Source organism: Eutrema salsugineum, unplaced genomic scaffold (genome assembly GCF_000478725.1).
Source record: "Eutrema salsugineum unplaced genomic scaffold, Eutsalg1_0 scaffold_15, whole genome shotgun sequence".
NCBI classification, from domain to species: domain Eukaryota; kingdom Viridiplantae; phylum Streptophyta; class Magnoliopsida; order Brassicales; family Brassicaceae; genus Eutrema; species Eutrema salsugineum.
The window spans coordinates 4844094-4855718 of record NW_006256867.1 but is presented as its reverse complement, the minus strand read 5'-3'; the positions used below and the strand labels follow the sequence as shown (position 1 = coordinate 4855718).

Sequence of the window (11625 nt, the reverse complement as noted above, 5' to 3'; positions counted from 1 at the left end):
CTTAATAAAAGAAAAAAAAAACTTTGTTTTATATCTATACAACCGACAAAGTTATTGGGCTTTTTCTTTAACTCATAAAGCCCAATATTAATCGGGGAAGAGACAAAAATTGACTGGAATATATCTAAATGTCATAATTTTAAATCTCCCGTTTCCGACCCAAAAAAAGGAAATTTTTCTACAAGTTTTTATTAACAAAAAATTCAAATTAATACTATTAGATTAGAAACTTTTTTTAATAATTTTTCTATTATATAATTAACTGGATAAGTAAGTGAGTTTGAGTATCAATCTTTTTTGGATTGTAGTTTTTAGAAAAAAGCGTTTCTCATGGGTTATAGTTTGGTTTTTCCTTTTTACAAGTGTTATACGAAAAGAAAGAATGATACCACATTACTATAACATGAAGCATTTCTGTGGTTTGCGAGAGTGTCTCCCCTTTAATATACAATTCTGTGGTTTAATTAAGATGCTTTGGTATGGTTGGTAAATCATCATCGAATCCCTTAAAACAAAAAACATAAAAGAAGTATGACGTTTTAATGCAAATCTTGAAATCTCCCTCCCTACAAAGAGAGAGAGAGAGACTACGGGGGATTAAAATGGTTTGCACAATTATCTTTTAGAGTTGTGGAGAGCGATAAGAGTTTTGTTTCTAAAGTTGTACTTTGTTTTTTTTGAAGGCTCTATGGTTTTATATATAGTGTTTGGAAAGGACGTGGATAATTCGGGGAAAGGGAGACTTTGAATAACTGGGAAACGGCGAATCAGTGCGACGAATCTGCCCGCATATATTAACATTTTGGCGGAGGAAGGTTTATGGTTGGTTTACTTTGCGTTTAGTTAGTCACTATAAAATAAAACTATTAATCCGTTGGGCGGCGAGAAGAACTAATGACGCTCCATATCTATAATTTAACAATAAATATCATACAAAAAGATACATGCTGTTAACAAAAAAAAGTATACACAGTTTATGAATTACAGTTTTACTTTTAAGACCAATTTTTCGGTAAGATTTCCTCTAGTTTTCTCTTGCCCACACACAGATTACCTTTAATTAGAATTGACAGAGAGAACTTTGAAAATCACTTAAAATCACTAGATTGTTGATGATGAATCCACATGTGTTTATGTATGTATAACATAGTATAAGTTTGAGACAACACTAATATATAAAGCCGAATAAATTTAACTTAGTTAACAACAGTAAACTATTTTAACCGAATGAGACCGGCCGTATGCAAATTGTCCAATTTTTTCTTGATCACCGCCAAGTAGAATAAATAATTGATATGTTTCGACTGTTCATAGTATATGTAAACCTTTTTCATAAAAACGAGCCGCATACGGTCCATTCATTTTTATTAATTTGTAGATAAATAACTTAAAGTAAATAAATCTATAATGTTGCATGAGAATAAATTGGCGGTGTGGTTGACAAAAAAAAGAAGAAAAGAATAAATTGGCGGTTTATCCGTTCCAGCAATTAGATCGCGCTTTTCCACTCTCCGTGTGCATGGACAATTAGGGCAGCTCCATCATCCCTGAGAACCCGAAAAAAAAGAATTCTCAAAATTTTTAAAATAATATTTCAATATGTTTTGATTAAAATAAATGAAATTTTTTTCTTGAATCAATTCAGCCATTTAAATGTTGACAGGTGGGAGGAGAGGGGTTCTGTGAGTTTCTTGGGAGCTATGTAACAATTGCAATAACGTAGTGAATAATAGGTAAACTAGTGTTTTCAAAAGTTTGTAAATGAAAAAGACTTGTAAAATATGTGAATACACACCACCATTGGGATCCGAGTCACAGAGATATTTGTGAGGACCATCGCTACTAAAATCTTTGACCACAGATAGGAGAAGACAAACATTTTAAGTAAACTAGAGTTTTCAAAAGTTTGTAAAGGAAAAGACTTGTAAAGGAGACATATCAGGATATAGAAAAATATTGGAAACAGCTGCAGATCGAATAAATTACCATCTCAGAAGTCTGGGTCGGCAAGAAAAGCTGTGAAGAATTAAATTAAAAACTTTGTTTTTAAGGGGATTTCAAATATAACTGAAAAAAAAAATGATTGATTCTTCTCAACATGAGCCAAGAAATCATACAATTTAGCATTGTCACAGGCATGCCTGATATCCTTGGGTCTGTATATTGGGCATAAGCCCACTTCACTAACTAGTTATTTTACTACGGTTTTGATGACATATTAAACTTACTATATTGGGATAATTTAGTTTAAAATTTACTATATTGATACTATATTGGGCTGATTTACCTCCTTTATTCTGCTAATAAATCTCCTATATATTTATTTAAAAATTTATTGTATTCGTTAGCAAAGGTTTCTGTAAATATCTTTTTGCAATTCAATAAAGACTTTGGAAAATGATAACCTTTGTAGAGACGTTAAACAAATTTCATCAAGTTTTTGTGTCCTTTTGGATATCCAAAAAAACTCAGAAAAAAATCATAAAACGGAATAATCCCAGAACAATTTGGGTCCACTTAGGAGGACAAAAATATTAACAAAGCAAATGAACGGGAGTGATGATGATGGAATATTAACAATTTGGTTTCATGTCATGGAATCAAACGGGAGTGATGATGAGGAGGCGAATCATACCGTTGTTGATGATGGTCTTGATCCGACGGCTAGGAATGTCGACAGAAGCAGAGAGCATAGCCTGATAGCCACGTCAGCAGAATAGAACCCACCACCCGACTCGTGGCTAAAAGCAGGAGAATGACCAGTCAACTTCACTTTCCCGTTCGCGACCGAGAAGTCGTCTTTGGGAACACGTTGGCATGTCTAAACGCACGTATAAGCTGCCGTTTTCGAGCTGCTTCGACTCATATATACGATTCGCCAGCTTCACAGATCAAAACAACGAATTAATACTCCCTTATCAACACATAAACTCAGTACTATATAATAAGTTAATTTATGAACAGTAGGCTTTCGCAATTTATGAACAATAAGCTTGCGAAAGTGTGCATACTATTGTCATCCATGCCATTGCCAGGGAGATATCTACAACCACAGATAGAGAGAAATATGAGTAAATTTTTTTTTGCAAAAGACTTGTAATGAAATAATGATCAACATATATATATATATATATATATATATATATGGAAATTAAGTTATAGTGAAAACTGATGCAGGAAGTGAGTCTTAGCGAGGTGAAGCCTGGGAACACCGTTGGACAATAGACATTTGGTACGTAGGTGAAGCCGTAGAACTCGCAGCATCTGCAGACGGTGATGTATTTCCCGTCTCGAGGAGTCGTATTTGTGGACCTTTGGAGCTTCTGCGTAAGACAGACAAAGATTTCTTGGTCGGGTCAAGGAAAACCCTCAAGCCTTCTTCCGGAACGCCGGGAAAGTCCTCACGAACATGCCAAAGTTCCTCAAGAAACTTGAACTCCTCAAACCCTTTTGGTCCATTCATCAGAAACGGGTTGGTGAATTAGTAAAACCCTTCTGCTCATCAAGACCAGTAATCAACAATATTTAATAAATGAGAGAACAAAAATAAAATCAGAGAAATGGTCTGAGTAAACGAGAACTGAATGAAAAATTTGAGATTGGTTTCAGAGTGTCATGTGCAAACTAATCAATTACCGGGAGATTCAAGGGGATTAAGAGGGAAGGCGGCCATGATTCAACATTGGAGTTTCTAAGCTAGTACTAGTTAATTAGGGGTTGCTTCTTCTTTATAAATCTCTCTCTTGCTCACTGAGATTTTAGCTTCAGAGTTTTTTTTGGGATCTTTATCGGAGAGGAAGGCAACGGGAGGGGGAAGGAAGGTATTGTCAGGTGAAAACGACAAAAAAATTACACTAGCTAGGGGACACGCGTCCTCCTCTAATTTGTGAGGCATTTTTCCTACGCTTTTTTAAAGTTTCCTTTTCTTTATATCCTTATTAGTTTACGAAATTATACTTATTGACTTCAAATCGTTAAATAGTTCGTTAGTTTTGATTTGTGGTTAGTTGAGCATTTAGGTCTTAGACCCTGAAGTTAGAGCTATGTGCTTAGTTAATTTTATTAACCTGTTTTAACGTTGTGCTGGAGAACTGTGTAGTTGAAATCTTATTGGCTCGAAAGATGAATAGACACAACAAACCTTTTGGTCAACAGAAGAACTAAAAAGAGTATACATATACATTAAAGTGAATACTCGAATTAGTTTGTGAAGTTTGACAAATCACGAGGATCAATGAAAAAGAAAACTTGTTGCAGAGATTGAAAGGTCCGTCGTTTCGCATTTCAAAAGAGCTTTTGTCATTTATTGATAAGTGTGTATAGATCGATGTTTTCAACAGATAAAAATGGAAAGTATGTGAAGTAGGGTGATATTTATTGCTATAGTTCTTTATTGCGTCACTTCTCAAATAATTATGTGGCATTTTTTTAAATTGATCGTAGTTATAAATTTATACTATATTTTTATTCTTGGTGAAAGTTTGTAAAAACTCTCTGCAATTCAGTAAAGACCTTGGAAAATGATAACAATGTAAAGACTATCAATAAGGTAAAGGTAAAGCGATATTAGGTCAAATAAGGTTTTTTTTTTGGAACATATCCAAAATTGATAAAACATATAAAACGACATATGGTTCTACCAAATTAAACAGCGACATAATCTCTAAAAGAAAAGGTCCATCTTGTCCACAAGAGTAAATTAAGAAACAGAAACACCCACATAACTGAAATCAAACGGGAGGGATGATCAAACGAATCACACCATCCTTGGTGATGGTTTTGATCCGACGGCTAGGAATGCTGATAGGATTGTCGAACATTGCCACGTCACCAGAGTAGAACCGACCACCTGTGTCGTAACCAACGGCAGGGGCTTGACCAGTCACCGTCACTTTCCCGTTCTTAAGGGAGACGGTGAACTTGTCTTTGGGAACCCCTGGCATATCTACACGCACGTACAGGCTGCCGTTTTGGAGCTCCTTCGACTCATAAGCCATCGAAGATCCTTCTAACACGAATGGGTGTTTCTTCAATACCCGACCCGTTAACGCCGGGTCTGCTCTTCCACACATATATCAAAACAACAAATTATTCCCTTTTAGACAAACCAAATTAACGCAGTACTACTATAAGGTGCATAGAGCTATGTAAAAATATTAGTAATCTAACATCGTAATTAATGAATTATAACATAACGTCGCGGAGAAGGAATAAGATGTGAATACCATAGGGATCCGAGCCATGGGGAAACTTGTGAGGACCATCGCTACGAAGATCTTTGACCCCAAATGAGAAAGACAAACATTTTAAGTAGACAATTTTCAAAAGTTAGCGAAGGAAAAAGACTTGTAAAGGAGACAATATCAAAGAAATGGAAATTAAGTTGGTGAAAACGGCAGATCGGATAAAAATAATACTAACCATCTCGGAAATCTGGACCACCAAGAAACGCTGTCATAAACAAATCGAAACAAAAAATTATCAGAAAAAGGCACTAAATAAATGACTGAGTAAATAAATGATATATAAATCGTACAGATGGGGGAAGGGTTTGGAGTGGTTTTTCGCTTGGTGAGGAGAAGCCTGAGCACGCCGTCGCACATTTTGGAGGTGAAGCCAGAGATTTCGCAGCATCTGCAGACAAGCCCGGTGAAGGTGAGGTACTTCCGGTCAGATGAGTCGTATTTGTGCCCTTTTGGTGCTTCGGCGAAGACGGACACACCTTTCTTCGACGCAAAACGGGAAACCTTCACGCAGTCTGCTCGAACGCCGGGAAGATCAATCCTCACGAACATGTCCTCGTTCTCCAACATCTTGAACTCCGTGAACCATTTTGGCCCAGTCGCCAGAAACTGGTTGTTGATTGCGTAAAACCCTTCTACTCCATCACAGATATATACATAACCATAAAAGAGGAAGAAAATATCAGTGACCCATTTCATTTGAGAAATAAAGTGAAGAACTTGATGAGATTTGGGGGGTCGGTTTAGAAGATCTTACCGCGAGATGGAGGGACAGCACAAAGAGGGACGACCATGATTCAGCGGCGGAGAGAAGATTTCTGTAAGATTTCAGATTTTCAAGGTAGTAACTAGTTAGGGTTTCTAAATCTCTCTCTCTCTCTCCCTCTCACTCACTCTTTATGTTTTAGCAGCATTTAGGTTTTTTTTGGATCTTTATGTGCAGGAGCTAAGAGGAGGCAACGAGGAGGACAGTTGTCATTGTCAAGTAAACGACAAAACAATTAATGTGTACGTAGGAGAAACCTATACATACGATGAAACAAATAATGTACGTAGCTGATAGGTTAATTATCTCCAATAATTTAGGTTTCTTTAAAATTAACGTCATAATAACAAAATAAAATGAATACTAATATCAAATCAAATACCTTGTCGGCTATATCCACGAAGATGAGCTGAAAAATCAAAGACTAAAATAGATGACTTTATAAACGAGTCAGAGTTTAAAAAAAAAGAAAAAGAGATGTAAAACAGTATTCGAATACTATATTATGAATACACATCCCATGAAAAAATGTCAGATACCCTAACACTAATTAATTTATCAAAGAAACCCTAACACTAATTAATTTATTAACGCTAATTAATGATAAGATTTTATTTGTTTACCAAAACAAACATAAAATCGAAATTACCATCTGGGTTATAGAGCCACGAATCAAGTGAACTGCCAAAACCAAAAAGAAAGTTTGTAATGAACAGTTGTCACAAAAAATGCAATAAATGATTTTTTTTTTTAAAAAAATCATTCAAAAGATTGGAAACATACGAAGGGATGGGGATGCAGCAGGCATTCTGCCAACTGCGACAACATTAGAAAAAAAGGTACTACTTATTCTTTTTTGGATAAATAACACAATATTATTATTCTTTTTGTGCTCCACAGTCTTCATCGCTGGCTCCACTATGATCTTAGAGCATTACAATGGTGGTATTTAGGAGAGTTTCTCACTAATAAAATAATGAAAATATTAGAAAAAGTAAGAGAGAGGGTGAGAACCGATTCTCGTTTTAGAGATTATAGAACTCTTATGAGAGACTCATTTAACACTTGTTCTTTTATGATTTGTTCATTTTAAAATATTTTTCAATTAAATTTGTGTTCACATTATAAATTGTGTTCACACTTAGAATGAGAAATCTATATTGAGAAACTACCGTTAAAGATGGTCTTAACACTTTCTTTTGTGACTCCTGAGAAATCAAGCCTCATAAACAGATTCATACTCTGGTCTTTAGGGTTTTTTTGGAAATATATGGAAAAGAAGCTTTGACGGAAAGGAGGGAGCGAGAGTATGGAAGTGTCGTCGTCGAGTGAAAACGACAAACAAATTATCATTGACACGCGTCGCTTTCGCATTCGTGAGTTGTACTGTTGGACGCTTGTCGAATTCCTATTTGCGAATCATTATAACGTTACCAAAAAAACATTTTTATCTATCACTATATACGTTATAGTACACGTTATAATTTACAAAGTTCCGTAGACTGTAAAAGTCTGTGTTATTATTATTAAGACAGAATTAAAGTTGATTTTTTCGCTAAAATTAGCAAGTATGCAGCTTTATAGTACAAAGTTACAAACCCCTACAAATTTACATAGGAATTTTGAAAGATTATTGTCTTCATCACACCTTGGGCCATACCTCATTCCCTGGGTCATTATAAGTATTGGGCTTTAGCCCACGAATGATCACAAAAGGAAGTTTAAGACGGTTGGGCTACGGTTGGGTCCATTCCTTTATACCAAAACATAAATAAGCAAACGCAAAAAGAACAAGAGTGAACACGAGGGAAAAATCATTTATACTGACACTGAGAAGATAATTTTATCAGGCGATGAGAGAGTTCTACATCATCTCTTGCGGTTATATATAGAGAATAATCAGGAGAGAAGAATTATAGAGAAACACGGTCAAGACTCAACAGTCTCAAGCTTTCGTCTTCTTCTTTCAGCAGGTGGTTCCACATTTCTTGCGGTTGATGTTCACGTTTCAGAGCTAAAGTTTTTAGTTTTCTCTTCTTTCTTCTTGTACCCTGAATTAAAGAGAAAGAGATACGGTAGGTTGTAGATCATTTATTAAGAGTACAGTCTCTTCACCATAGGGAGATAGGTAAACAAATTTCTTGTGTTTTTAAATCAATCAATAACAAACAAAACGTGTCAAGTTAATTGATCATGGTTAACTTAATCTATTTGCGAGAGCTAAAACTCACAATTATATTTCTATCGAACTAGGTCCTACTTCAGCTGGCGAAGACAGTTTATTTATTAATGTTTTGCGTGTGCTAGTCATGCAAGAGATAATGAGAATTTTAACCGGTCTATTTAGACATGTGAAGTAATTGAATTCGAATATATAAATTAACACAAGGCTGATTGATAGACATCTTGCTAAATCTTGCTAATGACATGGCGTGTGCGCGGGTTGGTTTATCAAGTTTAAAGGGAAAAGAAGAGTCTCGGAATGGAGTGGAGGGTTTAGCTCATTAAAGAGAAGCAGCTTACTCGAGAGTGAGAGTATAAATAAGAGTCGTCATTGTATCTTCTTCTTTATGCTTTGTATGTGATTAACTTGAGACGCTATGAGTCTAAGTACATGAGATCTCTGTGATCGATCAATACTCGCCATGAGAGTTTGATCGTGAACAACTACAAAGCTTGTATTCGATTTCCCTTGCAATTACAGTGTTATTCATTCTAGATCGAGTTACAGATAAACGAAAATCTATCATTGGTGCGGTGAAACTGTTTCGGATCAAACGCGGAGGTGAAAAAGTTTCGAATCAATCGCGAATTGAAGACATTGGAGGAATCAAGCGCTACCATGGAGCGATAGTTCGAAGTTCCGGTATTTTGTGATGTCGACTTGCGGCAATGGCTTTCGTGGATGGAGCAATACTTCGTTAAGAAGAGACTCACGGATTATGAGAAATTACACATGGCTTCTGGATTTATTTACGGAGAAGCTGACTCGTATCTCTGTAGGCTTCAGATTATCAATACGTGGCAAGATTTGAAGAAAGAGTTGCTGTTGAAGTTTGGTGACGATGACGATCCGGAGAAGATTCGGTTGCGAATCGAAGCTGATAGATGCCACGATGTTCTCCAGAAAGCCATTCCATGGAACATCTCGGTTACGTCGGCGTGGGAAATTGAGCGAACCAGTGTTAAGCCCACGGTGATTGCAGAATCTCTGCAAACTCAATTTCAGGTACCACTCGTGCCTATGGAACAAAGCCGGAATGATTCTCAGTTAGGTTATCGAGCTAGTGATGTGAATGTTGCAAATAGTGAGGTTATGATTCAAGATAGCGAGTTGCCTATGTTTGATGGAACAAATCCGCACTCTTGGATCATGAAAGCGGATTGGTATTGGCGCTTCTTTGATGATAAAACAAAACTAGGTCTAGTATTTGTGAATCTAACTGGAGCTGCAGAGCAATGGTTTACTTGGGTGCGGCGACTTTGGGGATTCAGAGATTGGGCTGACTTTAAATACCAATTGCGGACTGTGTTTGGTCATACAAGTTATTCTCCAGTAGAGGTGAATCTGAAGGATGATTCGATTTCAAGTATGGAAGTTGTTCCTGAGATTGAAGTGATGAAGAAGCCAATCTCAACAACTGTGAATGACGTTTCTGTGAACTCTGATGACTGTCCTGTCCATAGTTGCTCTTCACAGGAGACACGGCTCAAGCATGATTCTCTTCCGGCGGTTGACGACGCGGCAGTGGTGATGCCTAAATACGCCTCACTTCCTGCAAGGAATTACGAAGCAGAGTTGGGCGGTGAAGTAGAATCCAGTGATACATTGGAGATAACTGATGCGTCTCTGGTGCAGGAGTTGCAAATCACCAAAATACAGTTTCCCGTGGAACCAAGTTGTGTTTTACAAGAGCAGGAAACTGAGCATTCAGTCGTTATGCACAAATTGGATGCATCTCAGCTTGATGACAGAAAAACAATGCTAGTGCGGCAGAAGATAGAGTCACCAATTCTGGACAGAAATCAGTTGTCATCTCAGCTCATCAATGTAACAACAGTTGCTTTGAAGCCTTATTCTGCTCACCAACGAGTTACTCATAAAGCTAGCAGAGTCACCAGTAAACGCAAACAGAGGAAGCTCTATGACGCATGGAAATTCAAGTTCAAAGAGAAGCTACGTCTTGTGGAGTTACGAGACGCAACTGTTGCTCGCCTATATCATCTTCATGTGCAACGATTGGCTGATGTTATATTGATGACTTCCGAAAAACAACATTTTGCACCTAAGAGGAAGTGTTGCAAGTCGTGGCATTTTAAATACAAATCCAGTTATTCGCTTGCCTTTGCATGGAGAAGAGGCTGGTGAGGGAAACTATAAGTCGGCGGCATACATTGTTACTGAGCCAAATTTTACTAGCATTGCAACAGTTTTTGGTTGGTACTGGAAAGTTCCTTGTGAAACATAGGTGGAGGTTTAAGCAATTAAATCACGCTTCAGTTTTGGTGTTAGCAGTGGAACAAGTTACAGACAAAAGAACAGCTTGGCAGCCGTATGCATCTTCTCACGGAGATGTCTCTGTATTTTGATGAGCTTAAGCTTGTGGTCAAGCTTATTTTCAAGGATGGGAGTAGACAAGCGAAGAATGACCTGTTTGTTCATAATGGATATGCTGCCTTTGTGGTTTTTAACAGTTGCTGAATCTGATGTCTTCAAGAGACAGGTTACAGAAACGAACACATGGTGGTTGTTACAAAAGCTTATATATGGCCACTCATTCTCGGAATTGTTTCAACTGCGGAAAAGGAAGCTGATGTTTCAAACGGAAGTTACAGCAGTGTGGGATCATCTATTGCGTACAAAAAGGGAGATTGCATTAATCCATATCCACAAAGATTGGTTACAAGTGCAAGCTCGACAAACTGAGAAGATGAGAAAAACTTGGATGTTCAAATATAAAGAAAAACTAAGTATCGTGATTGGCCACTACAGCTGTTTCTCGCCAAGCTTGAGGCCAAGCTTGTTTTCGTTGGGGGAAGTATTGATAGACATCTTCTATCTTGCTAATGACATGGCGTGTGCGCGGGTTGGTTTATCAACTTTAAAGGGAAAAGAAGAGTCTCGGAATGGAGTGGAGGGTTTAGCTCATTAAAGAGAAGCAGCTTACTCGAGAGTGAGAGTATAAATAAGAGTCGTCATTGTATCTTCTTCTTTATGCTTTGTATGTGATTAACTTGAGACGCTATGAGTCTAAGTATCGAGATCGCCATGAGATCTCTGTGATCGATCAATACTCGCCATGAGAGTTTGATCGTGAACAACTACAAAGCTTGTATTCGATTTCCCTTGCAATTACAGTGTTATTCATTCTAGATCGAGTTACAGATAACGAAAATCTATCACTGATTCACCGGAAAATGATGCACTTCAAAGATGATGTTGATTAAAGAAGATGCATTAGTATGTAGTAAATGAAGTGTATTCGAATCTTTGAAGTACATTCACTTTAATTAATTACATGACTCCAACTGCATTCGAATAAAACACATACTTATATAATTTAATAATTCTATGCAACGAATTATGCAAGAGCTCAAGAATAGGACGAGATATTT

At 37.0% G+C, this 11625-nt stretch overlaps 1 protein-coding gene across 1 annotated transcript; it reads right to left on the bottom strand.

Annotated features, from left to right (window-relative positions):
• Window positions 1-4730: 4730 nt before the first annotated feature.
• Window positions 4731-6037, bottom strand: LOC18022020 (putative 57 kDa heat shock protein). Its single transcript, XM_006405026.2, has 5 exons — window positions 6001-6037; window positions 5537-5878; window positions 5422-5451; window positions 5226-5276; window positions 4731-5056 (listed from the first exon to the last, which is right to left on the bottom strand). Exons 1-5 carry the CDS (start codon window positions 6035-6037, stop codon window positions 4731-4733), a joined length of 786 nt encoding a protein of 261 aa, XP_006405089.1.
• Between the last annotated feature and the right edge of the window lie 5588 nt (window positions 6038-11625).